This window comes from Phyllobates terribilis, unplaced genomic scaffold, assembly GCF_046119375.1.
Source record: "Phyllobates terribilis strain yellow unplaced genomic scaffold, ASM4611937v1 Scaffold_7__3_contigs__length_470593459, whole genome shotgun sequence".
Lineage (NCBI taxonomy): Eukaryota > Metazoa > Chordata > Amphibia > Anura > Dendrobatidae > Phyllobates > Phyllobates terribilis.
The window spans coordinates 453594290-453622127 of record NW_027362767.1 but is presented as its reverse complement, the minus strand read 5'-3'; the positions used below and the strand labels follow the sequence as shown (position 1 = coordinate 453622127).

The 27838-nt window shown below is 51.1% G+C and overlaps 1 protein-coding gene across 5 annotated transcripts in view; it reads left to right on the top strand.

The window, feature by feature from the left end:
• The window catches only part of OCRL (OCRL inositol polyphosphate-5-phosphatase), a 51155-nt gene extending 24177 nt beyond the window's left edge, over positions 1–26978 (top strand). For 4 of the 5 annotated variants that reach the window (XM_073642191.1, XM_073642187.1, XM_073642190.1 and 1 more), the window contains 15 exons: positions 4215–4329; positions 5000–5116; positions 5733–5920; positions 6169–6280; positions 7738–7847; positions 10539–10674; positions 12280–12390; positions 12476–12641; positions 13377–13612; positions 18408–18431; positions 19774–19890; positions 20150–20234; positions 22557–22684; positions 22763–22874; positions 23125–26978. In XM_073642191.1, the coding sequence (XP_073498292.1) occupies positions 4215–4329; positions 5000–5116; positions 5733–5920; positions 6169–6280; positions 7738–7847; positions 10539–10674; positions 12280–12390; positions 12476–12641; positions 13377–13612; positions 18408–18431; positions 19774–19890; positions 20150–20234; positions 22557–22684; positions 22763–22874; positions 23125–23249 (1882 nt within the window). In that variant the 3' untranslated portion in view covers positions 23250–26978. The remainder of the gene's footprint in view (positions 1–4214; positions 4330–4999; positions 5117–5732; positions 5921–6168; positions 6281–7737; positions 7848–10538; positions 10675–12279; positions 12391–12475; positions 12642–13376; positions 13613–18407; positions 18432–19773; positions 19891–20149; positions 20235–22556; positions 22685–22762; positions 22875–23124) is intronic. The other variant, XM_073642188.1, reaches the window with a different exon arrangement.
• Positions 26979–27838: the final 860 nt, after the last annotated feature.

Here is a 27838-nt window from a genome sequence, read left to right as displayed (position 1 = left end):
ATGTAACTGCTATAATACTGCCCACTATGTACAAGAATATAACTACTATAATACTGCCCACTATGTACAAGAATATAACTACTATAATACTGACCCCTGTGTACAAGAATATAACTGCTATAATACTGCTCCTATGTACAAGAATATAACCACTATAATACTGCTCCTATGTACAAGAATATAACTACTATAATACTGCTCCCTATGTACAAGAATATAACTACTATAATACTGTCCCCTATATACAAGAATATAACTACTATAATACTGCCCCCTATGTACAAGAATATAACCACTATAATACTGCTCCTATGTACAAGAATATAACTACTATAATACTGCTCCCTATGTACAAGAATATAACTACTATAATACTGCTCCTATGTACAAGAATATAACTACTATAATACTCCTCCCATGTACTAGAATATAACTACTATAATACTGCCCCCTATATACAAGAATATAACTACTATAATACTGCCCCCTATGTACAAGAATATAACTACTATAATACTGCTCCCTATGTACAAAAGAATATAACTACTATAATACTGCTCCTATGTACAAGAATATAACTACTATAATACTGCTCCTATGTACAAGAATATAACTACTATAATACTGCTCCTATGTACAAGAATATAACTACTATAATACTCCTCCCATGTACTAGAATATAACTACTATAATACTGCCCCCTATGTACAAGAATATAACTACTGTAATACTGCCCCCTATGTACAAGAATATAACTACTATAATACTGCCCCTATGTACAAGAATATAACTACTATAATACTGCCTCCTATGTACAAGAATATAACTACTATAATACTGCCCCTATGTACAAGAATATAACTACTATAATACTGCCCCCTATGTACAAGAATATAACTACTATAATACTGCCCCCTATGTACAAGAATATAACTACTATAATCCTGCCCCCTATGTACAAGAATATAACTATTAGAATCCTGCCCCCTATGTACAAGAATATAACTACTATAATACTGCCCCCTGTGTACAAGATTATAACTACTATAATACTGCCCCTATGTACAAGAATATAACTACTATAATACTGCCCCCTATGTACAAGAATACAACTATTAGAATCCTGCCCCCTATGTACAAGAATATAACTATTAGAATCCTGCCCCCTATGTACAAGAATATAACTACTATAATACTGCCCCCTATGTACAAGAATATAACTACTATAATACTGCCCCCTATGTACAAGAATATAACTACTATAATACTGCCCCTATGTACAAGAATATAACTACTATAATACTGCCCCCTATGTACAAGAATACAACTATTAGAATCCTGCCCCCTATGTACAAGAGTATAACTAGGCAATGTGAACTGAGGTCTAAGATGGTAGACATGCAAGAAATAGGAGCATGTTCACACTAGCAAAAAAGAAACAAAACCTACAAAAGACAAAAGACAAAAATATATCTCATACCCTACCATCATTATATATAAATGTAAAGCAAAGTTGCATAATAAATATAGGGTACTTAGTGAGCTATTTTTGATCAAAAAAAGTATACAAGCCGTCCCACCAGCGGCAAGGTGACCCTAAATTGGGACGGTACCTATACTGCCTATATTAAAAACCTTACTGTATATCAAAGTTGAAGTAATGCATATAAAAGGGTAGACAACTATAATACTGCTCCCTATGTACAAGAATATAACTACTATAATACTGCTCCTATGTACAAGAATATAACTAATATAATACTGCCCCGTGTACAAGAATATAACTACTATAATACTGCCCCTATGTACAAGAATATAACTACTATAATACTGCCCCCTATGTACAAGAATATTACTACTATAATACTGCCTCCTATGTACAAGAATATAACTACTATATTACTGCCTCCTATGTACAAGAATATAACTACTATAATACTGCCTCCTATGTACAAGAATATAACTACTATAATACTGCCTCCTATGTACAAGAATATAACTACTATAATACTGCTCCTATGTACAAAAATATAACTACTGTAATACTGCTCCTATGTACAGGAATATAACTACTATAATACTGCTCCTATGTACAAGAATATAACTACTATAATACTGTTCCTATGTACAAGAATATAACTACTATAATACTGCCTCCTATGTACAAGAATATAACTACTATAATACTGCCTCCTATGTACAAGAATATAACTACTATAATACTGCCTCCTATGTACAAGAATATAACTACTATAATACTGCCTCCTATGTACAAGAATATAACTACGATAATACTGCCCCCTATGTACAAGAATATAACTACTATAATACTGCTCTAATGTACAAGAATATAACTACTATAATACTGCCCCCTATATACAAGAATATAAATACTATAATACTGCCCCCCTATGTACAAGAATATAACTACTATAATACTACCTCCTATGTACAAGAATATAACTACTATAATACTACCTCCTATGTACAAGAATATAACTACTATAATACTGACCCTATGTACAAGAACATAACTGCTATAATACTGCTCCTATATACAAGAATATAACTGCTATAATACTGCTCCTATGTACAAGAATAGAACTACTATAATACTGCTCCTATGTACAAGAATAGAACTACTATAATACTGTCCCCTATGTACAAGAATATAACTACTATAATACTGCCCCTATGTACAAGAATATAACTACTATAATACTGCTCCTATGTACAAGAATAGAACTACTATAATACTGCTCCTATGTACAAGAATAGAACTACTATAATACTGCTCCTATGTACAAGAATAGAACTACTATAATACTGCTCCTATGTACAAGAATATAACTACTATAATACTGACCCTATGTACAAGAATATAACTACTATAATACTGCTCCTATGTACAAGAATATAACTACTATAATACTGCTCCTATGTACAAGAATATAACTACTATAATACTGCTCCTATGTACAAGAATAGAACTACTATAATACTGCTCCTATGTACAAGAATAGAACTACTATAATGCTGCTCCTATGTACAAGAATATAACTACTATAATACTGCTCCTATGTACAAGAATAGAACTACTATAATACTGCTCCTATGTACAAGAATAGAACTACTATAATACTGCTCCTATGTACAAGAATAGAACTACTATAATACTGCTCCTATGTACAAGAATATAACTACTATAATACTGCTCCTATGTACAAGAATATAACTACTATAATACTGCTCCTATGTACAAGAATAGAACTACTATAATACTGCATCCTATGTACAAGAATATAACTACTATAATACTGCCCCTATGTACAAGAATATAACTACTATAATACTGACCCCTATGTACAAGAATATAACTACTATAATACTGCTCCTATGTACAAGAATATAACTACTATAATACTGCCCCTATGTACAAGAATATAACTACTATAATACTGCTCCTATGTACAAGAATATAACTACTATAATACTGCCCCCTATGTACAAGAATATAACTACTATAATACTGCTCCTATGTACAAGAATATAACTACTATAATACTGCCCCCTATGTACAAGAATATAACTACTATAATACTGCTCCCTTTGAACAAGAATATAAGTGATATAATGCATTGATGTTGGTCTGTGTGGTGCTTTTCCGGGGTCTCGGGGGGGATTATTTCATCAGTCTGCTGCTCCTCCGGTGTTTGCTAGCAGGATGTGTGGTAGTCTTCTCCTCCGGTTACGTCTTCTCCGGGGTCGGCTGACGTTCTGTAGGTTGATGTCCCGGGCTTTGTTGTAACGATGGTTGTAAACTAGAAGTGTCATCAGTTGTGGGTTTCCTCTGGCTGGTGTTTGTTATGGGGAGGTGTTGCTATGGCTGGCTGTGGTATTATGGGGAGGGGGAATGTGTTATGGGGGCACACAGGACATTTACACCCCATTGCCGGTACCTGTGGCCACGTACTACGTGAATATAATATCCAGCAGAGCGGGGGCCACCGTTTGCCACATGTTGTGCACTTTTAATATAAAACCTCCCCAAGCCGTAGCAGAGGGTCATGGTCCCGGCATCTGTGCCCCCCGCTTGCCCTCTCCCTTGGTGTCACAGTATATCACTGATCTCAGGTGGGTCTGGGGCGGGCCGCCGGGTGTCCGAAGCCGGCGGCCGGGTATGAGGACCCTTTTCAGCAGGTGTTTTCCTTCAGTTTCCAGGAGCTGGACCTCAGCACTGAAGCCTTCTTCTACTTTGACTCCGGGAAGGAGCAGGAGTGGCTGGAAGCCGTGGAGCGGAGTCTACACCCCAAAGCCAAGTACAAGAAAGTGAGTGGTGAAATGGTTAATAACTCATGGTCTGGTTCATATAATATGGTGCATGGGCAATAATGTTCCTGATGATCCAGAAATTCTGATAGTCCACCTTCTGCTATAGCGCTGCCTTTAAGAACTAGTTGGACAAAAAGCGGACAATCCCTTTAAGTGCTACAGAGCCTCCAGAAAAATAAGAGCGCCGTATGCTCGTTACCCGGACCGGCGTCATTTCAGTGCTGTCGGCGGTCCGTCTGCTGGCACTGATGGTTTGCAGTGCTCGCACTCTCATCAGACAGGACAGTTCCATATGAAGCAAGTGAGAACGCTGCAGCCCATCAACGACTGCTGATGGGCTGCAGCACTCATCAGACCTAACAAATGAATGTGAGAATCGGCAGAAATCACACCAGTCCAGGAGCGGAGGGTGTCATGGTTTTTACGTTGGATCCTGTTGCATTTAAGAAGTCGCTTTCCAAGTAGAGGAAAACCCCTTTAATAGGTCACAACAGAAAATGCTGTAAATTTAAGAGTTCAGACTGGAGCAGAACTATGCATGCAGCTCTGGATGTCACTAAGGTCTCGGCTGCGCTCACAGCTTTTCCAGTCACTTTCACCTATTGGCGACCACCACCGTGCTGTCACCTGAGTACGGGGTCGTCATTGTCCCACCCTTCTCTCGCAGATCCGTCTGATCCGGCTCGTCGGGATGATGATGTTGGTGTTCGCCAAGAAGGAGCATTATCGGCACATTCAGGAGGTCGCCGCCGAGACTGTGGGAACTGGAATCATGGGGAAGATGGTAAGAGCCTCGTTTATATGGGTTGTGGGCGGCAGTAGAAAGTCGTGGGGTCACTCTTGGGTTGGGGGGGGCTTTTCATGATCTTGCTCCGCACTCCTGCCCTCCAGATAGTGACGATTGTGCAGCCGCAGTGGCCCTGACGGCTGCGGTATCTGAACGCTGTGACGGAGGCGGTTGCACGCTCAGGCCGCTCGGTCTCGTTGCTTGCTGTAAGCGGATGGATAAAGCCGCACATCCGGAGGCTTAACGCCAGAAGAGACGTATTGTTTCTCGCAACTGAGATTTTGCCACAATTGTATCCACACAATCCTCTTTGCCTTTATCACACCAGTAGATGAAATCTTCGCTCCTGTTCTGTTTGCTACAACGTATCAGTGCAGACACTTGATATCCAGGCGGCTGTGCAGCTCATAAAGGATTGTGGAGTCTGGATAGAATTGTAGCAAACCCTCAGCTGTGAGAAGTGATGACTCCTCTGGGTATAGAGAATATTTCCCTTCACTTGCAGCAATCACAGATGGGTGAATGTAAAACAGAACCTGCCCAATGTTCTGTAATGCGATTGTCCATCGGGACATATAAAGGGTTAATGAGCTTGTTCCTCTCGCCCCTTTAGGGTAACAAGGGCGGCGTGGCGGTGCGATTCGTCTTCCACAACACCTCGCTCTGCTTTGTGAACTCGCACTTGGCCGCTCATGTGGAGGATTTTGAGAGGAGGAACCAGGACTATAAGGACATCTGCGCCCGGCTGAACTTCTGCCTCCCGGAGCAGAACATCCCCTCATTAAACATCATGAAGCACGAGTGCGTCCCTATGACAACTCTTCTGTACTGTACTCCTGATTTCTGACACTGGGGAGGGGGCTGTCTCCTCACTCTCATTTCTTCATACGTCCCTTACTCCTTCTCCCTGCATGAACATCGTCTTTGTCTGGGGGTGTGGGCTTGTAAGGGGGCAGTCGCCATACCGGACCGTCTCCTTCCATTAATCCACACTTTATCGTCTGGCACAGTTTACAGATTATTGGAATTTCCCTGTATTTTCTCTGCAGTGCTGTCATTTGGTTGGGAGACCTGAACTACCGACTGTGCAAGTACGACGCCACCGAGGTGAAGGGCATGATCACCAAGAACGACATCAGCATGCTGCTGAAGTTTGACCAGGTGACCGGGGAATTATGGGATGTTCATGGCTGCTAACCTGTAAGCCGCCATCGTTGCGGGGCCGCGCCGCCTCCTGCTGGCTGCCATCATTGCGGGGCCGCGCCGCCTCCTGCTTGCTGCCATCATTGCGGGGCCGCGCCGCCTCCTGCTGGCTGCCATCATTGCGGGGCCGCGCCGCCTCCTGCTGGCTGCCATCATTGCGGGGCCGCGCCGCCTCCTGCTGGCTGCCATCATTGCGGGGCCGCGCCGCCTCCTGCTGGCTGCCATCATTGCGGGGCCGCGCCGCCTCCTGCTGGCTGCCATCATTGCGGGGCCGCGCCGCCTCCTGCTGGCTGCCATCATTGCGGGGCCGCGCCGCCTCCTGCTGGCTGCCATCATTGCGGGGCCGCGCCGCCTCCTGCTGGCTGCCATCATTGCGGGGCCGCGCCGCCTCCTGCTGGCTGCCATCATTGCGGGGCCGCGCCGCCCCCTGCTGGCCGCTATCATTGCGGGGCCGCGCCGCCCCCTGCTGGCCGCCTTCATTGCGGGGCCGCGCCGCCTCCTGCTGGCCGCCTTCATTGCGGGGCCGCGCCGCCTCCTGCTGGCCGCCTTCATTGCGGGGCCGCGCCGCCTCCTGCTGGCCGCCTTCATTGCGGGGCCGCGCCGCCTCCTGCTCGCTGCCATCATTGCGGGGCCGCGCCGCCTCCTGCTCGCTGCCATCATTGCGGGGCCGCGCCGCCTCCTGCTGGCTGCCTTCATTGCGGGGCCGCGCCGCCTCCTGCTGGCTGCCATCATTGCTGGTCCGCGCCGCCTCCTGCTGGCTGCCATCATTGCTGGGCCGCGCCGCCTCCTGCTGGCTGCCTTCATTGCGGGGCCGCGCCGCCTCCTGCTGGCTGCCATCATTGCTGGGCCGCGCCGCCTCCTGCTGGCTGCCATCATTGCTGGGCCGCGCCGCCTCCTGCTGGCTGCCATCATTGCGGGGCCGCGCCGCCTCCTGCTGGCTGCCATCATTGCGGGGCCGCGCCGCCTCCTGCTGGCTGCCATCATTGCGGGGCCGCGCCGCCTCCTGCTGGCTGCCATCATTGCGGGGCCGCGCCGCCCCCTGCTGGCTGCCTTCATTGCGGGGCCGCGCCGCCTCCTGCTGGCTGCCATCATTGCGGGGCCGCGCCGCCTCCTGCTGGCTGCCATCATTGCGGGGCCGCGCCGCCTCCTGCTGGCTGCCATCATTGCGGGGCCGCGCCGCCTCCTGCTCGCTGCCATCATTGCGGGGCCGCGCCGCCTCCTGCTCGCTGCCATCATTGCGGGGCCGCGCCGCCTCCTGCTCGCTGCCATCATTGCGGGGCCGCGCCGCCTCCTGCTCGCTGCCATCATTGCGGGGCCGCGCCGCCTCCTGCTCGCTGCCATCATTGCTGGGCCGCGCCGCCCCCTGCTGGCCGCCATCTTTATTCTCATGACTAATTGTCTCCTTGCTCCTGCAGCTGAACATCCAGAGGGACCTGAAAAACGTTTTTTCAGACTTCATGGAAGGCGCCATCTCATTTATCCCAACATATAAGTTCGACCCTAAAACAGACCGATGGGACTCGAGGTAATCACCGGGGGTCTCTGCTGCCAGAACCGAAAATATTACTGGAGTCTGACTCCCATCTGATTCCTGAAAGCCCCAGTGATTTGCTGCTTTAGACTGCGGCCCCACTATCAGTATTCGGTCAGTATTTGTTCTCAGGAGTGGGTGATAAATGCTGAATTGGTGACTTGTTTCTATTCTACCTTTTCTCTGATTGTTCATCACCTGTTTTTGTTCCCACTCCTGAGAATAAATACTGACTGGATACTAACCAAATACTGATAGTAGGGCCGTGGCCTTAGGGTAAAACACTGACCAGGGTACCTGCGGACACTGCACAAGCCCTGACCTCGTCACCATTACTTCTGTTCTGCGCGTTTGTTACATTGTATCCACACTGGAAAGTCCTCCTATACTTATCACCTGCACTGATGCATTGCAGCAAACTGATCTGCAGCTGTTGTACAACCACAACTCCCATCATGCCCTAAAAGCTGTTGATTTGCCTGCTGGGTGTTGTAGTTATGTAGCAAGAGGAAAGCTACAGGTCAGAGGCAATCTGTCACCCCTAAGTAGGATCATAGTGAGATCTCAGCTGTGATGAGGACTTGAACTTACAGCAAGCGGAGATCCTAAAATTAGGAAATAAAATCCTAAGGCAATTTTTTGTCTTGTTGCCAATTTTTGTGCCGTATTCTTCAAAACGATGCTCCCAATTCATGAATCAAAAATGCTGTGTCTTGGTCTCCAACTGCTTTTAGCCTTTTTAACGCAAAACGTTGCCAAAATACTGACTTACTCAAAAATACACCAGGGAGGGGCCTGGAGCGGAGCTGCGGTAAAATTGCTTTTTTTAAAAAGGGTCCGCACGTAACGAATCAGTGGAAAACATAGGGAATTGCTAAACTCCGCCACAAAGCGGTAAGCAAGGAAAAAAGCTGCCGAGCACATATAGACTAGACTTTACAAAAGGCTGTAATAGAATAATGCACCGAGTGCAAAGAAAGAAAAGGAGGAAACGCTGAAAGTAGGCAAAAAACAGGCAGGAAGGCAACGACTAATCCGGGCCTAAATCTTTGTAAGAAGAACTTTACATTATGGATTTATTCTGCTTTAGATACGTTATGAGCGGACGCCCCTCGCTCTCCTGCAGACTCCGGCTCCTCTCGTCACCCGCACGATCTCCAGGAGAAAAGTCACAACTAGATTGGAGAAATCTGCCGCCTCCGGTTCGGCGGTGACACCGGTGTTTTGTGGTTGCTGGACCCCAGCCCTGTGGATGCGTCCTCCTCGGCGCCTCTTCTGACCTAGTACAGGCGATGTCACGCATGACTCTGCATCCGGCATACAAATCAGGAGAGGCGCAGGGGATGCCGGCCGGGAGGCACCGAAGTGTCCGCTGGACCGGATCCCGCAGATCTGCGGTCACCAGCAATGGTGACGTGGTCAGGCCTTGTGCAGTGTCTGCAGGTTCCCTGGTTGGTGTTTTACCCTCAGGGAGACGTTGCAGTGTCGGTGACACCGTGACGTCCCTGAGTCCTGAGCTGCTGAGGACGGTTGTATCTGCGCAGATGAAAGGCTTCTCTTCAGTCCAGTGTTTGTGTGGGTGAAGTGATTACGGAGGTGGCGCGTCCTTATCGGTAGTGTCTCCACATGTCCTCGCTAGTGTCCACACCATCTGCCCAGCGAGGCGTTCATTCACAGCCGGCGGCGCTCTCACGGATGCCGCCAGCCTTGTCCCGCCCTGACGCCGCCAGCCTTGTCCCGCCCGGACGCCGCCAGCCTTGTCCCGCCCGGACGCCGCCAGCCTTGTCCCGCCCGGACGCCGCCAGCCTTGTCCCGCCCGGACGCCGCCAGCCTTGTCCCGCCCGGACGCCGCCAGCCTTGTCCCGCCCGGACGCCGCCAGCCTTGTCCCGCCCTGACGCCGCCAGCCTTGTCCCGCCCTGACGCCGCCAGCCTTGTCCCGCCCTGACGCCGCCAGCCTTGTCCCGCCCTGACGCCGCCAGCCTTGTCCCGCCCTGACGCCGCCAGCCTTGTCCCGCCCTGACGCCGCCAGCCTTGTCCCGCCCTGACGCCGCCAGCCTTGTCCCGCCCTGACGCCGCCAGCCTTGTCCCGCCCTGACGCCGCCAGCCTTGTCCCGCCCTGACGCCGCCAGCCTTGTCCCGCCCGGACGCCGCCAGCCTTGTCCCGCCCGGACGCCGCCAGCCTTGTCCCGCCCGGACGCCGCCAGCCTTGTCCCGCCCGGACGCCGCCAGCCTTGTCCCGCCCGGACGCCGCCAGCCTTGTCCCGCCCGGACGCCGCCAGCCTTGTCCCGCCCGGACGCCGCCAGCCTTGTCCCGCCCGGACGCCGCCAGCCTTGTCCCGCCCGGACGCCGCCAGCCTTGTCCCGCCCGGACGCCGCTCTTCTGGGTTGTCGGCTGAGTTTGTTTCTGTGTTTGAGGCTTTGGTTCGGTCGCCCTGTGCTGCAGATGTAGCAGAGCTGGACGTGTTATTGCCCTTCTGGCCCGAGCGCCCTGCAATGTGATGTGTCCTGCAGCGCCGGCGGCTGCACTGAAAAACGTTTCTTAGAAACAGCGCCAGTCTTGTGTGCAGGTGTTGTCTGGTACTGCGGCTCAGCCCCATACAAGGGCCCAGCAGACACGACGCCTGCACAGAGCGGTGCTGGTGACAGATGACGCCTCCTTATCGTGTTGTCCTGTCTCCGTGCAGTGGGAAGTGTCGGGTGCCGGCCTGGTGCGACCGCGTCCTGTGGAGGGGAAGCAGCATCAAGCAGCTGAAGTACCGCAGCCACATGGAGCTGCAGACCAGCGACCACAAGCCCGTCAGCTCGCTGTTCAGCATCGGGGTGAGCGCACCCAGGAGATCCAGCTTTACCTGCACTGATACATTGTAGCAAAGTGTCAGCAGATGAGGGGCTTGGATGGATGGGAGGCAACTGTAACAAACACTCAGCTGTCAGAAAGTAGAGAGTTTAAATGTCGTAAAACTTTACCCAAGGAACGCTCTTAAAGGAGCCACTCCCATGTAACGTTATGGGGTTACCCTCCTTTGAACGAGGCTATAGATGGGGAGGGGGGTTTCGCCGCCTTTGGACGAGGCTGTGGTGGGGGAGTCTCCTCTTGTGGGGGGGGGGGGTTCCCCTCGTTTAGACGAGGCTGTAGGTGGGGGGGGGTCCCCTCCTTTGGACGAGGCTGTAGGTGGGGGGGGTCCGCTCCTTTGGACGAGGCTGTGGTGGGGGAGTCTCCTCTTGTGGGGGGGTCCCCTCCTTTGGACGAGGCTGTAGGTGGGGGGGGTCCCCTCCTTTGGACGAGGCTGTAGGTGGGGGGGGTCCGCTCCTTTGGACGAGGCTGTGGTGGGGGAGTCTCCTCTTGTGGGGGGTCCCCTCCTTTGGACGAGGCTGTAGGTGGGGGGGGGGTCCCCTCCTTTGGACGAGGCTGTAGGTGGGGGGGGGGGTCCCCTCCTTTGGACGAGGCTGTAGGTGGGGGGGTTCCGCTCCTTTGGACGAGGCTGTAGGTGGGGGGGGTCCCCTCCTTTGGACGAGGCTGTAGGTGGGGGGTTCCGCTCCTTTGGACGAGGCTGTAGGTGGGGGGGGGGGGTCCCCTCCTTTGGACGAGGCTGTAGGTGGGGGGGGGGGTCCCCTCCTTTGGACGAGGCTGTAGGTGGGGGGGGGGGGTCTCCTCCTTTGGACGAGGCTGTAGGTGGGGGGGGTCCCCTCCTTTGGACGAGGCTGTAGGTGGGGGGGGTCCCCTCCTTTGGACGAGGCTGTAGTTGGGGGGGGTCCCCTCCTGTTGACGAGGCTGTAGGTGGGGGGGGGTCCCCTCCTTTGGACGAGGCTGTAGGTGGGGGGGGGGTCCCCTCCTTTGGACGAGGCTGTAGGTGGGGGGGGGTCCCCTCCTTTGGATGAGGCTGTAGGTGGGGGGGGGTCCCCTCCTTTGGATGAGGCTGTAGGTGGGGGGGGGGTCCCCTCCTTTGGACGAGGCTGTAGGTGGGGGGGTTCCGCTCCTTTGGACGAGGCTGTAGGTGGGGGGGGGTCCCCTCCTTTGGACGAGGCTGTAGGTGGGGGGGGGGTCCCCTCCTTTGGACGAGGCTGTAGGTGGGGGGGGTCCCCTCCTTTGGACGAGGCTGTAGTTGGGGGGGTCCCCTCCTGTTGACGAGGCTGTAGGTGGGGGGTAGGTGGGGGGGGGGGTCCCCTCCTTTGGACGAGGCTGTAGGTGGGGGGGGGGTCCCCTCCTTTGGACGAGGCTGTAGGTGGGGGGGGGGTCCCCTCCTTTGGACGAGGCTGTAGGTGGGGGGGGGGTCCCCTCCTTTGGACGAGGCTGCAGGTGGGGGGGGGGGTCCCCTCCTTTGGACGAGGCTGTAGTTGGGGGGGGTCCCCTCCTGTTGACGAGGCTGTAGGTGGGGGGTCCCCTCCTTTGGACGAGGCTGCAGTAACTCCTCTTTCCCGCTCTAGGTGAAGGTCGTGGATGAGCGGAAATACCGGAAAGCGTTTGAGGACATTGTGCGGATGATGGATCGGATGGAGAACGATTTCCTGCCGTCCTTGAAGCTCAGCAGAACAGAAGTGAGCGGACCGTGTTATTTCTCTGTGCATGTGGCGCCCTCTGTGGAGAGAGACAGTAATGACTTTTATTTTCTTACTTTTTCAGTTTAAGTTCGATCGCGTGCGATTCCGGCAGCTCCAGAAAGAGAAGTTTGTCATCCAGAACGACGGTCAGGTCCCGTGCCACTTCTCCTTCATCCCCAAACTGAACGACACCCAGTACTGCAAGCCCTGGCTGCGAGCCGAGCCCTGCGAGGGCTACCTGGAGCCGAGTGAGTGTCCACCGCGCGTCCACCCCCGGGGTCATACATGCGGAGCCCCCATTACTGGTGGTGTAGGTACATGGATCCCCCTCCACCCCCCCATTACTGGTGGTGTAGGTACATGGATCCCCCCCCTCCACCCCCCCATTACTGGTGGTGTAGCTACATAGATCCCCCCTCCACCCCCCCATTACTGGTGGTGTAGGTACATGGATCCCCCCTCCACCCCCCCATTACTGGTGGTGTAGGTACCTGGATCCCCCCTCCACCCCCCCATTACTGGTGGTGTAGGTACATGGATCCCCCCCCTCCACCCCCCCATTACTGGTGGTGTAGGTACATGGATCCCCCCCCTCCACCCCCCCATTACTGGTGGTGTAGGTACATGGATCCCCCCCCTCCACCCCCCCATTACTGGTGGTGTAGGTACATGGATCCCCCTCCACCCCCTCATTACTGGTGGTGTAGGTACATGGATCCCCCCCCTCCACCCCCCCATTACTGGTGGTGTAGGTACATGGATCCCCCTCCACCCCCTCATTACTGGTGGTGTAGGTACATAGATCCCCCATTACTGGTGGTGTAGGTACATGGATCCCCCCTCCACCCCCCCATTACTGGTGGTGTAGGTACATGGATCCCCCCTCCACCCCCCCATTACTGGTGGTGTAGGTACATGGACCCCCCCCCCCCCCTTCATTACCCCATTTCCTGTGGCTCTAATATTGGGGTCTTCGGTTGCAGACGAGTCGGTGGAGATCAGTCTGGACATTTATGTCAGTAAGGATTCGGTGACATTGCTAAACTCGGGCCAAGACCTGATCGAGGACATCCTGGTCCTGCACCTGGACCGCGGCAAGGACTACTTCCTCACCATCAGCGGCAGCTACCTGGTCAGCGCCTTCGGGACGTCCCTGGAAGCCCTGTGCCGAATGAAGCGGCCGATCCGGGAGATCCCGGTCACCAATCTCATCGACCTGGTGAGGCCCGCTGTCTGTCATGGTGTGTTGGGGCTTCTTCTAGGGGGCTGCGTGGACTTACTGGACTCCTAAAAGAGGCAAATTACCCCCACATTGCTGCTGAATGCGGTTACTATCTGCTAACTGCCCCACCAGCCCCCACATACCCAAAGCGCTGTGATTACTTCCCCCCCCCCCCCCATAGAGCGCTGTGATGTCATTGATTTTCCCCCTCCCCCATAGAGCGCTGTGGTGTCACTGATCCCCCCCCCCCATAGAGCACTGTGATGTCACTGATCCCCCCCCCATAGAGCACTGTGATGTCACTGATCCCCCTCCCCCATAGAGCGCTGTGATGTCACTGATCCCCCCCATAGAGCGCTGTGATGTCACTGATCCCCCTCCCCCATAGAGCGCTGTGATGTCACTGATCCCCCTCCCCCATAGAGCGCTGTGATGTCACTGATCCCCCCCCCCATAGAGCGCTGTGATGTCACTGATCCCCCCCATAGAGCGCTGTGATGTCACTGATCCCCCTCCCCCATAGAGGGCTGTGATGTCATTGATTTTCCCCCTCCCCCATAGAGCGCTGTGATGTCATTGATTCCCCCCCCCATAAAGCGCTGTGATGTCACTGATTTCCCCTCCCCTCCCCATAGAGCGCTGTGATGTCATTGATTCCCCCCCATAGAATGCTGTGAGGCCCCCCCCCCATTGAGCGCTGTGATGTCACTGATTCCCCCCCATAGAATGCTGTGAGGTCCCCCCCCATAGAGCACTGTGATGTCACTGACTTCCCCTCCCCATAGAGTGCTGTGATGTCACTGACTCTCCTCCCCCCCCCATTGAGCGCTGTGATGTCATTGATTCCCCCCCATAGAATGCTGTGAGGTCCCCCCCCATAGAGCGCTGTGATGTCACTGATTCCCCCCCCATAGAATGCTGTGAGGTCCCCCCCCATAGAGCGCTGTGATGTCACTGACTTCCCCTCCCCATAGAGTGCTGTGATGTCACTGACTCCCCCCCCCCCCCCCATTGAGCGCTGTGATGTCACTGATTCCCCCCCCCATAGAATGCTGTGAGGTCCCCCCCCCATAGAGCGCTGTGATGTCACTGATTCCCCCCCATAGAATGCTGTGAGGTCCCCCCCCCATAGAGCGCTGTGATGTCACTGACTTCCCCTCCCCATAGAGTGCTGTGATGTCACTGACTCCCCCCCCCCCCCCCATTGAGCGCTGTGATGTCACTGATTCCCCCCCCCATAGAATGCTGTGAGGTCCCCCCCCATAGAGCGCTGTGATGTCACTGACTTCCCCTCCCCATAGAGCGCTGTGATGTCACTGACTCCCCCCCGCCCCCCCCCCCCATTGAGCGCTGTGATGGCACGGACCCCCCCCCCCCCCATAGAGCGCTGTGATGGCACGGACCCCCCCATAGAATGCTGTGAGGTCCCCCCCCCATAGAGTTCTGTGATGTCACTGACTTCCCCTCCCCATAGAGCGCTGTGATGTCACTGATTCCCCACCGCCCCCCCATTGAGTGCTGTGATGTCACTGATTCCCCCACCATAGAATGCTGTGAGGTCCCCCCCCATAGAGCGCTGTGATGTCACTGACTTCCCCTCCCCATAGAGCGCTGTGATGTCACTGATTCCCCACCGCCCCCCCATTGAGCGCTGTGATGTCACTGACTCCCCCACCCCCCCCCCCATAGAATGCTGTGAGGTCCCCCCCCATAGAATGCTGTGAGGTCCCCCCCCATAGAGCGCTGTGATGTCACTGACTTCCCCTCCCCATAGAGCGCTGTGATGTCACTGATTCCCCCCCCCATAGAATGCTGTGAGGTCCCCTCCCCATAGAGCGCTGTGATGTCACTGACTCCCCCCCCATAGAGCACTGTGATGTCACTGATTCCCCCCCATAGAATGCTGTGAGGTCCCCTCCCCATAGAGCGCTGTGATGTCACTGACTTCCCCTCCCCATAGAGCGCTGTGATGTCACTGACTTCCCCTCCCCATAGAGTGCTGTGATGTCACTGACTTCCCCTCCCCATAGAGCGCTGTGATGTCACTGATTCCCCCCCCATAGAATGCTGTGAGGTCCCCCCCCATAGAGCGCTGTGACGTCACTGACTCCCCCCCGCCCCCCCTATTGAGCGCTGTGATGGCACTGATCCCCCTCCCCCCATAGAGCGCTGTGATGTCACTGATTCCCCCCCATAGAATGCTGTGAGGTCCCGCCCCCCCCCCCCCCCCCATAGAGTGCTGTGATGGCACTGATCCCCCCCCCCCCCCATTGAGCGCTGTGATGGCACTGATCTCCCCCCCCCCCCCCATAGAGCGCTGTGATGTCACTGACTCCCCCCCGCCCCCCCCCCCCCCCATTGAGCGCTGTGATGGCACTGATCCCCCCCCCCCCATTGAGCGCTGTGAGGTCCCCCCCATACAGCGCTGTGATGTCACTGACTTCCCCTCCCCATAGAGCGCTGTGATGTCACTGACCCCCCCCCCGCCCCCCCCATTGAGCGCTGTGATGGCACTGATCTCCCCCCCCCCATAGAGCGCTGTGATGGCACTGATCCCCCCCCCCCCATAGAGCGCTGTGATGTCACTGATTCCCCCCCCATAGAATGCTGTGAGGTCCCCTCCCCATAGAGCGCTGTGATGTCACTGACTCCCCCCCCGCCCCCCCATAGAGCACTGTGATGTCACTGATTCCCCCCCATAGAATGCTGTGAGGTCCCCTCCCCATAGAGTGCTGTGATGTCACTGACTTCCCCTCCCCATAGAGCGCTGTGATGTCACTGACTTCCCCTCCCCATAGAGCGCTGTGATGTTACTGACTTCCCCTCCCCATAGAGTGCTGTGATGTCACTGACTTCCCCTCCCCATAGAGCGCTGTGATGTCACTGATTCCTCCCCCATAGAATGCTGTGAGGTCCCCCCCCCATAGAGCGCTGTGATGTCACTGACTTCCCCTCCCCACAGAGCGCTGTGATGTCACTGACTTCCCCTCCCCATAGAGTGCTGTGATGTCACTGACTTCCCCTCCCCATAGAGCGCTGTGATGTCACTGACTTCCCCTCCCCATAGAGCGCTGTGATGTTACTGACTTCCCCTCCCCATAGAGTGCTGTGATGTCACTGACTTCCCCTCCCCATAGAGCGCTGTGATGTCACTGATTCCCCCCCCATAGAATGCTGTGAGGTCCCCCCCCCATAGAGCGCTGTGATGTCACTGACTTCCCCTCCCCACAGAGCGCTGTGACGTCACTGACTCCCCCCCGCCCCCCCATTGAGCGCTGTGATGTCACTGATCCCCCCCCCATAGAGCGCTGTGATGTCACTGATTCCCCCCCATAGAATGCTGTGAGGTCCCGCCCCCCCCCATAGAGCGCTGTGATGGCACTGATCCCCCCCCCCCATAGAGCGCTGTGATGGCACTGATCCCCCCCCCCCCCCCATAGAGCGCTGTGATGTCACTGACTCCCCCCGCCCCCCCCCATTGAGCGCTGTGATGGCACTGATTCCCCCCCCCCCATAGAGCGCTGTGATGTCACTGACTCCCCCCCCTTTGAGCGCTGTGATGGCACTGATCCCCCCCCTATAGAGCGCTGTGATGTCACTGATTCCCCCCCCATAGAATGCTGTGATGGCACTGATCCCCCCCCCTCATAGAGCGCTGTGATGTCACTCACTCCCCCCCGCCCCCCCCCATTGAGCGCTGTGATGGCACTGATCCCCCCCCCCCCCCCATTGAGCGCTGTGATGTCACTGACTTCCCCTCCCCGTAGAGCGCTGTGATGTCACTGACTCCCCCCGCCCCCCCCCCATTGAGCGCTGTGATGTCACGGATTCCCCCCCCATAGAATGCTGTGAGGTCCCCCCCCATAGAGCGCTGTGATGTCACTGACTCTCCCCCCGCCCCCCCCATTGAGCGCTGTGATGGCACTGATTCCCCCCCCCCCCATAGAGCGCTGTGATGTCACTGACTCCCCCCCCCCCCCATAGAGCGCTGTGACGTCACTGACTCCCCCCCCCCCCCCACCCCCCCCATAGAGCGCTGTGATGGCACCGATCCCCCCCCCCCCCATAGAGCGCTGTGATGTCACTGATTCCCCCCCATAGAATGCTGTGAGGTCCCCCCCCCCCCATAGAGCGCTGTGATGGCACTGATCCCCCCCCCCCCATTGAGCGCTGTGATGGCACTGATCCCCCCCCCCATAGAGCGCTGTGATGTCACTGACTCCCCCCCGCCCCCCCCCCATTGAGCGCTGTGATGGCACTGATTCCCCCCCCCCCCATTGAGCGCTGTGATGTCACTGACTTCCCCTCCCCATAGAGCGCTGTGATGTCACTGACTCCCCCCGCCCCCCCCCCATTGAGCGCTGTGATGTCACTGACTTCCCCTCCCCATAGAGCGCTGTGATGTCACTGACTCCCCCCCGCCCCCCCCCATTGAGCGCTGTGATGGCACTGATTCCCCCCCCCCCCCATTGAGCGCTGTGATGTCACTGACTTCCCCTCCCCATAGAGCGCTGTGATGTCACTGACGCCCCCCCATAGAGCGCTGTGATGTCACTGACGCCCCCCCCATTGAGCGCTGTGATGTCACTGACTTCCCCTCCCCATAGCCCATAGAGCGCTGTGATGTCACTGACGCCCCCCCCCATAGAGCGCTGTGATGTCACTGACTACCCCTCCCCATAGAGCGCTGTGATGTCACTGACTACCCCTCCCCATAGAGCGCTGTGATGTCACTGCTGGCGCCGTCTCATTGATGTTTTTCCTCTTTTCCTCCTTACCGCTTTGCTTGCAGGGAGAAGACAACTTCTCAGAGAAGGTAACCCTCCCCCGCCGGCCGGATCCGCCGCCGCACCGTGTGTCCGTCACTTGTGATCTGTGCTTTGTGGATCCTCATCTTCTTGTCGCTTCCTTAATCTTGTAGTGAACGGCTTTTGACTGGAGCGATTTATATCAAGCGATTATACTTCTGATTTCCCGGAGGAGTTGTGGGAGGACCCGGCACATTCTCCATTACTTGTAATGTTCTGGTGGTTTAATTAAAGGCAAACGTCCCACTCCTCCTGGCTGCTTTATTAATAGTGAACCTCTTTCTGTCGCCTCGGGGGCTTTTTAAATCCTTCAGTCAAAAGCTTCAATGTCTGGTGTAGAGGAAATAATAACCTCATTCTGCTGCCGCGAATCATCTGGGTGGGAGCAGGTGGGGCGAGGAGCTGCCCTACAGATGTATCACACACGTGTGTACGTAGGATATCGCGCCCCCATCCCCCCGCTCTGCTGTCTCTCCCCCCGCGATCAGTCATTGCGACCCTTTTTCTCGTCTGTGTTCGGATATGACTTTTTCTTTCCTCTCTGTCGTTATCAGGATTATTGATTTCCATCGTTATTCTCTGTAGAGTTGTTGTTGTTTTTTTTTTCTTAATTTGTAAGTTGATTCCATAATTCGGGCAAGACGAGGTTAAACACAAGTAATAAAAAGAAAGGGGGGGAATGTAGATGGATTCTAAGAGACAGAAGTCCGGTGTGAGAGCGGCTGCCATCTATATTCTGCACCCGTCTGATAAACTGACGTCTCCTGCAGCTGATGCCAAATTACAGGAGGTTACTGATGAGAAGTGTAATATTTTACATGTATCATTGTTGTCCAGCACCTTGTATCTGTTGTACACATTGTATCTGTTGTATCAGTGGGTTCATGGTTGGCTTTATTGTCGGTTACTGATTCTGTGGGTGCAGATCACCTTCCTGCCTGCGCACGGCCTCCGCTGCTGCGTCTTTGCCCGTCATGGTGCAGCACCATCTGGCGGCATGGCCCTGTTGTGTACCATGATTTCTGGCCGGGGGTCTCACACTGGGGCCGATTCACTAAGTCCGACGCTCCAAAATCATAACCGTGTGCTGCAGGTCGCTGCAGCCATTCGCACCCAGCGCTGCACAGTGTGACGGCTTCACATGGCGCCTGCAGACTAGTTGTGTGCTGCCGATCCTCTCCTGACCTCGGGGGGGGGGGGCGGCTCTGTCTAGTCTGCTTTTATCTTTTTTCCTGGGACCTGAATAAATTGCTGGTTTTCCTGCTGAGGGGGCCGCACCATTCCCCCCTCATGTGCAGCGTCCTCCACCTGCGCCCCATGCTCCTCATTATGGCCGTCTGTCTTTCCCAGGAGAAAGCCGTCCTGCAGATGTCGGAGGAGGTGGACGGCACTGCCGAGAGGCCCCTGAAGATCCCGAAGGAGATGTGGCTTCTGGTGGACCACTTGTACAGGAACGCCTGCTGCCAGGTTTGTGCTGGGATTAGACTGCTCTGGCAAGTTACCGGACAGACCCCTGTACATGTCAGTGGGGGCAAAGTGCCGGCCTGGAAGGGTCAGTAAGGTGGCCCAAAAATTACCAGAGGGGTCATGTGACACAAGCCCCGCCCCTCTGGGATCACATGAGTCACCTGACTTATAAGACACAAGAGGCGGGGCTTACTCTCAGCTTCCTGATTGGTTACTTTGAGGGCTGTTTTTACTCTGACCCACTTTTGTGTTCTTGCAGGAAGATTTATTCCAGACTCCGGGGAAACAGGAGGAATTGCAGCAGATCATCGACTGTCTGGACACGAGCATCCCCGACAACATCCGTATCCTTCTGAGCCTCCGCAGAACACCGGGCGGTCCAGATAGTGTTACCCATTGTTATGTGAGGAGCAAAGGGATTGTAACCCGACATCTACTGCACATGTGCGCAGACATCCACATGCACGGGGGCTGGGAGGGTGCTATTGGGGTGATGTGCAGTGTATTATGGCACCCAAAGAATCCAGTGTTGGTCTCATCTGACCGGACTATATTCTCCCAGTATTTCACGGTCTATGTTGTTGAGCAAACTGTAAACACTCTTGAACATGCTTTGTGTACAGGCGGCGGAGGTTGCGCGGTTACACATATATACAGTACAGACCAAAAGTTTGGACACACCTTCTCATTTAATGATTTTTCTGTATTTTCATGACTATGAAAATTGTACATTCACACTGAATGCATCAAAACTATGAATTAACACATGTGGAATTATATACTTAACAAAAAAGTGTGAAACAACTGAAAATATGTCTTATATTCTAGGTTCTTCACAGTAGCCCCCTTTTGCTTTGATGGCTGCTTTGCACACTCTTGGCATTCTCTTGATGAGCTTCAAGAGGTAGTCACCGGAAATGGTCTTCCAACAATCTTGAAGGAGTTCCCACAGATGCTTAGCACTTGTTGGCCCTTTTGCCTTCACTCTGCGGTCCAGCTCACCCCAAACCATCTCGATTGGGTTCAGGTCTGGTGACTGTGGAGGCCAGGTCATCTGGCGTAGCCCCCCATCACTCTCCTTCTTGGTCCTATAGCCCTTACACAGCCTGGAGGTGTGTTTGGGGTCATTGTCCTGTTGAAAAATAAATGATGGTCCAACTAAACGCAAACCGGATGGAATAGCATGCCGCTGCAAGATGCTGTGGTAGCCATGCTGGTTCAGTATGCCTTCAATTTTGAATAAATCCCCAACAGTGTCACCAGCAAAGCACCCCCACACCATCACACCTCCTCCTCCATGCTTCACGGTGGGAACCAGGCATGTAGAGTCCATCCGTTCACCTTTTCTGCATCGCACAAAGACACGGTGGTTGGAACCAAAGATCTCAAATTTGGACTCATCACACCAAAGCACAGATTTCCACTGGTCTAATGTCCATTCCTTGTGTTCTTTAGCCCAAACAAGTCTCCTCTGCTTGTTGCCTGTCCTTAGCAGTGGTTTCCTAGCAGCTATTTTACCATGAAGGCCTGCTGCACAAAGTCTCCTCTTAACAGTTGTTGTAGAGATGTGTCTGCTGCTAGAACTCTGTGTGGCATTGACCTGGTCTCTAATCTGAGCTGCTGTTAACCTGCGATTTCTGAGGCTGGTGACTCGGATAAACTTATCCTCAGAAGCAGAGGTGACTCTTGGTCTTCCTTTCCTGGGGCGGTCCTCATGTGAGCCAGTTTCTTTGTAGCGCTTGATGGTTTTTGCAACTGCACTTGGGGACACTTTCAACGTTTTCCCAATTTTTCGCACTGACTGTCCTTCATTCCTTAAAGTAATGATGACCACTCGTTTTTCTTTACTTAGCTGCTTTTTTCTTTCCATCATACAAATTCTAACAGTCTATTCAGTAGGACTATCAGCTGTGTATCCACCTGACTTCTGCACAACACAACTGATGGTCCCAACCCCATTTATAAGGCAAGAAATCCCACTTATTAAACCTGACAGGGCACACCTGTGAAGTGAAAACCATTTCCAGTGACTACCTCTTGAAGCTCATCAAGAGAATGCCAAGAGTGTGCAAAGCAGTCATCAAAGCAAAAGGTGGCTACTGTGAAGAACCTAGAATATAAGACATATTTTCAGTTGTTTCACACTTTTTTGTTAAGTATATAATTCCACATGTGGTAATTCATAGTTTTGATGCCTTCAGTGTAAATGTACAATTTTCATAGTCAAGAAAATACAGAAAAATCTTTAAATGAGAAGGTGTGTCCAAACAGACAGACAATCTATTATACTATATACACACATTTTAATGCCCATACATCCATATACACATACATACGTGCTCCTCCACGTGACACTCTTTTATTTACAGGATCTCCTCGGCATTGCTGCAGTGTGGCCGTATTACCGCGATTACTATTCATACAGTCTCTCCCTGGGACCCTGTCATTGTCGCCCCTCACAGTCGTCGCCCCGTTTCTCTGGTTTGATACATTGTTGCGTGTTACCTTTAGCGTCGCCCCGATTCTCTGATTTGATACATTGTTGCGTGTTACCTTTAGCGTCGCCCCGTTTCTCTGATTTGATACATTGTTGCGTGTTACCTTAGCGTCGCCCCTGTTTCTCTGATTTGATACATTGTTGCGTGTTACCTTAGCGTCGCCCCCAGCTGGCAGCAATCATTCTGTAGCGGAGGCGCTGCTCATCTTCCTGGAGGCGTTACCGGAGCCGGTGATCTGCTACGAGCTCTACCAGAGATGCATCGACTGCTCGCACGACACGCGGCTGTGCCGACAGGTGCGCGATCGCCATCAGTCAGTCACAGCGGCTACGGTCAATGGCTTCCTAACGCTGCTCCCCTCCCCCCCTCCGCAGGTGATCTCCCAGCTGCCGCGGTGTCACCGGAACGTCTTCCGATACTTGATGTCATTTCTGCGAGAGCTGCTGAAGTTCACCAGCGACAACAACCTGAACGCCAGTCTGATCGGTAAGGACGGCACGGACACCCAGCCTTCTGTTCACAGCTGCGGGTTGTTACAATTTATCAGTGACACAATTTGTGCTGCCGCCATGTTGAGCGCACAGAGTTTGTGTACAATGATGCATTGTAACAAGATGCAAGAACTTTTCTATTCACTGCCAGCAAGCAGCCATGTGTGAACAGGTTATAGATGCATTTTTTTTTTTTTTTTTTTGCTGTTTCATTAACCTCTTATCACTTTTCCGCCCCCCTGCAGCTACTGTTTTCACTAGCCTCCTCCTCCGGCCTCCGCCAAACCTTGTGGGAAAGCAGACGGCAAGCGAGCGTCAGCGGGGCAGCACTTTCATCCTGGGGTTCCTGCTGGCAGGTGACGAGGAATGAGCCGTGATAATCTCCCCCTGGACTTCCGAAAATGGACGGCTCTGTACGGCGCAAGGCTGCGCGCTGCGGCTCTGTACGGCACAAGGCTGCGTGCTGCGGCTCTGCCCGGTGAGGGGACGCTGCAGAGACAAGGAGGGTCCCGAGCCGCCGGAGTATCGCGTACAAGATGGGGGGAGGACGGCCGCCTTGGGACGTTACCATGGACATTTACGTATCGTCACTGGTGTCATCGTCCGTGTCATTGTGCCCACTGTCCCTTATTTAAGTGCTCTTGCTCCATGCTACTTATGAAGTGACGTCCGCTCCCGTTTCACTCCTTGTATAACGCCAGCACGTACGGCGAGTCTGCGCCGCTCCACGACCATTGCTGACTATCGAAAATTACCAATAAATTCACAATAATTCTGTTCCTGAGAACCCTAGGTGACAACTGACGGGTGAGTACGTAACCAGCGTCCTAAATGGCCCATGTGCGCAATGCACGGTTCCCATCTCCAAATGTGTCGGCATTAATAGCAGCCGGACTTGGGGGTCTCTATGTTTCCCAGGAACAGACATAGCACACAGACTCTAGGACATGACAGAGCACAGAATTATTTACTGAGGATTTTTCATATGTTTTTTTCCCCACCATCTTAATTGTAATTTTTCACGTTTTTTTTTTTTCCATTTATGAGCTCTCACATTCAGGTAAAACACTACCCCGTGTCTCTAAGCCCCAGACCCGGATCTCACCATGGCCACATCTGACCGGAGGCTCGGGCCGAAAACTGCGCACAAAAGAAAAATGGCGCAAAGGCGTTACAAAAAGTCTCTTTGGTAGAAACTTTCTTTCCCGCAGTTGCAGGGACGAGCAGAAGTGCAGACCTTTCTTGTTTAGGAAACTGTTTAGAAATGTGACGCAAGTCACCATTATTGGTACATGATCCTCCATAGTCGGGTCTAGAAAAAAATATTTACTTTTTGTCCTTTCCAAAAATGGTACGACGTGGGGTCTTATTATCACTTTTCCAGGAATGTTCCGCTATAACACTACGTTTCACGGAGGCGCGATGACGCCTGGGAGATTTATTACTTTTTATGTTAATTTAAATGTTGTAAAATTTCTATTACCAAATTCCCTCCCCCCCCCCCCCCCCTCGTCAGAAAACTGTCAGCTGGACGGACAGCCGTGACTCCAGCGGTGGAACCGGCAACGTGGCCAAATTACCAGAATTATCCAGATTTTGTGTGTTTTTTTTTTTTTTTTTTTTGTCTTTAAATATTTTAAAAATCTTTTATTTGGATTTTTATTTATTTTTCTAGGTTCAAGAATTAAATACGGTGGAAATTCGGTGAATTGTTTTGTTTGTTTTATAGGAAATACAGAAAGTAGAAATCTGTGATGTTTGAGTGGAGGTAGGGAAAGGTCTGTGGATTCGCAACCAATGTCCACGAGAAATCAGTTTCTACAATTTTTTTTTTTGGGGGGAAGGGGATTTTACAAGTTGGTAAGGGGTTAAAAAAAAAAAGAATAAATGTATACTCATCGGCTCTTTCTGTGCCTGTGCTGCTGCTGCTCTTCTTTCTTCTGATCGACTCTACTTTTTTCCCCCTCCCAGTCTTCCTGACCCTTTATGGTCACACGGACCGCCATGTCCTTGGCGTACATTGATATACGTTGCGTGGCACTTTACTACAAGGACGTGGCCATCCAGCCCTTTTTCTGCAGATTAATTTCACATCAACTGATACTAATCTAATTTTCCCTTTCAACTAAATACATTTTCCCCAATCGAAGTTCGCCTAATTCTATAAGATTGCGGGGGGGCACTAATAATCCCCTTTCTTCACTGGTTGCAGAACTGTAGCCAAGAAGAGAATAGGGCGACTAGTCACACTGGAGCCCTGGAGGACGCATGCGTGACCAGGGGGGCTCCACTCATCTCCTGACTAAACCTGGAGCAGTGGGGCACTATTGTCCCATTTTGGCCATCATTGGTGGACCCATATTTATCTGTGTCTGAGTCGTAATATATTTTAACCCAAATAACCAATATAACCCTTTAAATAAATGTGGAACGGTCAGCTGGTATGGCAACAGAATTCAGGGTGTATTAAAAAAAAAATCCCATAAAAATGACTAAATATTGCATAATTCACTAAATATGTGCTGATAAACCAAGACCACCGTGATGTCTCCTTTAAAAAAAAAATTACTTTTCAAGGCTGAGTTGACACCTGAATTTAGTGGGGCACCACAACCAACTCTTTACAATGGTCTATGACTTTACTTTTTTTTTTTTTTTTTTTTTTTTACAAGTTCAGTTCTAGGAAATTTCCCTTACAGTGCCTCTATGTAAACCCCATTACGGTACCTCACAGATTTTGCATATACGTTTCTTCGCTTATAGTTTAATTCTATTAAATGAAAAACCGCACAAACATTATAGGAACACGAGGGACCCGGTTTGTATAATCTCATCCATTTATAAAAAAAACTGTCTGGAATTTGTTTGTGACATCTCTATTCTGTTTTCATTTAAAAAATTAAATATGTTTCCCGTCACTGACGATCAGGAAAAAAACACTTCTGAACCAAAATAAAAAACTTGATAGGAACGGTTAAGACTTTTTGACCAACTTTGTAAATACTTTGCTTAAGTTTTCTTGCACCGATCTTGGTTATATTCCTTCTCCAGTCACCTTCAAAGCTACATTCAGGAAATAGTAGCTGAGCTGTGTGATGAAACAAGGTTACATGTCTGACATGAGGTGGAGCTCCGCTGCCGACTGTTTCCAAAGGCAACTGGTAGTGATTTTGCAGTCGCTCTGACGGAGCGAATGGAGAGAGCAAGTTAAAATGACTTGGAATTTAGTCAACCAAGTCGAAACTGCCAAAAGTTTTATAGGTTTTATTTTTTTTATTCCTTTTTTCTTCCATTTGGAGACATTAGACAGTGGATAAAAACTTTAATCTATATTATTGTGAAAAACTTTGACTTCAAACAACCAAAGAATTGTTCATGCTAATTTTGTTTAACTTTTTTTTTTAACTTTTTTTTTTTAACTTTTTTTCTGAAAAGAAAACGGCAACCGTTCTAAGGAGGAAATAGTTCAGCTACTAACGTTTTATAGGAAGTTTGCAAGAATGAAGGGATAAATACTCTGCCATTAAGTCCAGGTTTGTGCCAGTATAATACGAGAGCATTCCTGCTGCCATGTTACAGCTGTAAATCCAGACCTGACCACGGATTGAATGACCTGGACCGATTTGTGCCGTTATGATGCTGTTCGTTCTGGTTACGCCAGGACTTTCAGCCACCAGGTGGGTGCAGAAACGCACGCGTATTACGCTGGCGTGAAACAGGCCTAGCACACAAGGTCCGATGTTGAATGCCGTACTGTCCCTTGACTGCAGAAGAGCTGATTTTAGGATCCTTTGATACATCTCATCCCTGACTCTTGTATCTTCTGTCTCGTACATCCAGTCCCTGCTGCAATCACTACACAGTTACTAGGTGTCTCTAGGAATAATATGGCTTCCCGGTCACCTGCTCATCCCATAGGATAAGTCTGCATTAGGCAAGACGTCCACTTCTGTGCTCGATGCCCAGTCCGGCGATCTGTCTCTGTACAACTAGTGACCCCGTTATGTGACGTCTATTGTCAGCGATTATTTTTTATGTGTAAGTAATTTATTTGGTACAAAACGTAAATACTGTGCAATGAATAAATGATATATCATTATAGGACGTCTGGTTTATGACTCCTCACTATAAGAAGCAGTATTGTAACAGTTATATTCCTGTACATAGAGGGCAGTATTATAGCAGTTATATTCTTGTATATAGGGGCAGTATTATAGCAGTTATATTCTTGTACATAGGGGGCAGTATTACAGTAGTTATATTCTTGTACATAGAGGGCAGTATTATAGCAGTTATATTCTTGTACATAGGGGGGCAGTATTATAGTAGTTATATTCTTGTACATAGGGGCAGTATTATAGTAGTTATATTCTTGTACATAGGGGGCAGTATTATAGTAGTTATATTCTTGTACATAGGGGACAGTATTATAGTAGATATATTCTTGTACATAGGTGCAGTATTACAGTAGTTATATTCTTGTACATAGGGGCAGTATTATAGCAGTTATATTCTTGTACATAGGAGGCAGTATTATAGTAGTTATATTCTTGTACATAGGAGCAGTATTATAGTAGTCATATTCTTGTACATAGGGGCAGTATTATAGTAGTTATATTCTTGTACATAGGAGCAGTATTATAATAGTTATATTCTTGTACATAGGAGCAGTATTATAGTAGTTATATTCTTGTACATAGAGGGCAGTATTATAGCAGTTATATTCTTGTACATAGGGGGGCAGTATTATAGTAATTATATTCTTGTACATAGGAGCAGTATTATAGTAGTTATATTCTTGTACATAAGGAGCAGTATTATAGTAGTTATATTCTTGTACATAGGGGCAGTATTATAGTAGTTGTATTCTTGTACATAGGAGCAGTATTATAGTAGTTATATTCTTGTACATAGGGGCAGTATTATAGTAGTTGTATTCTTGTACATATGGAGCAGTAT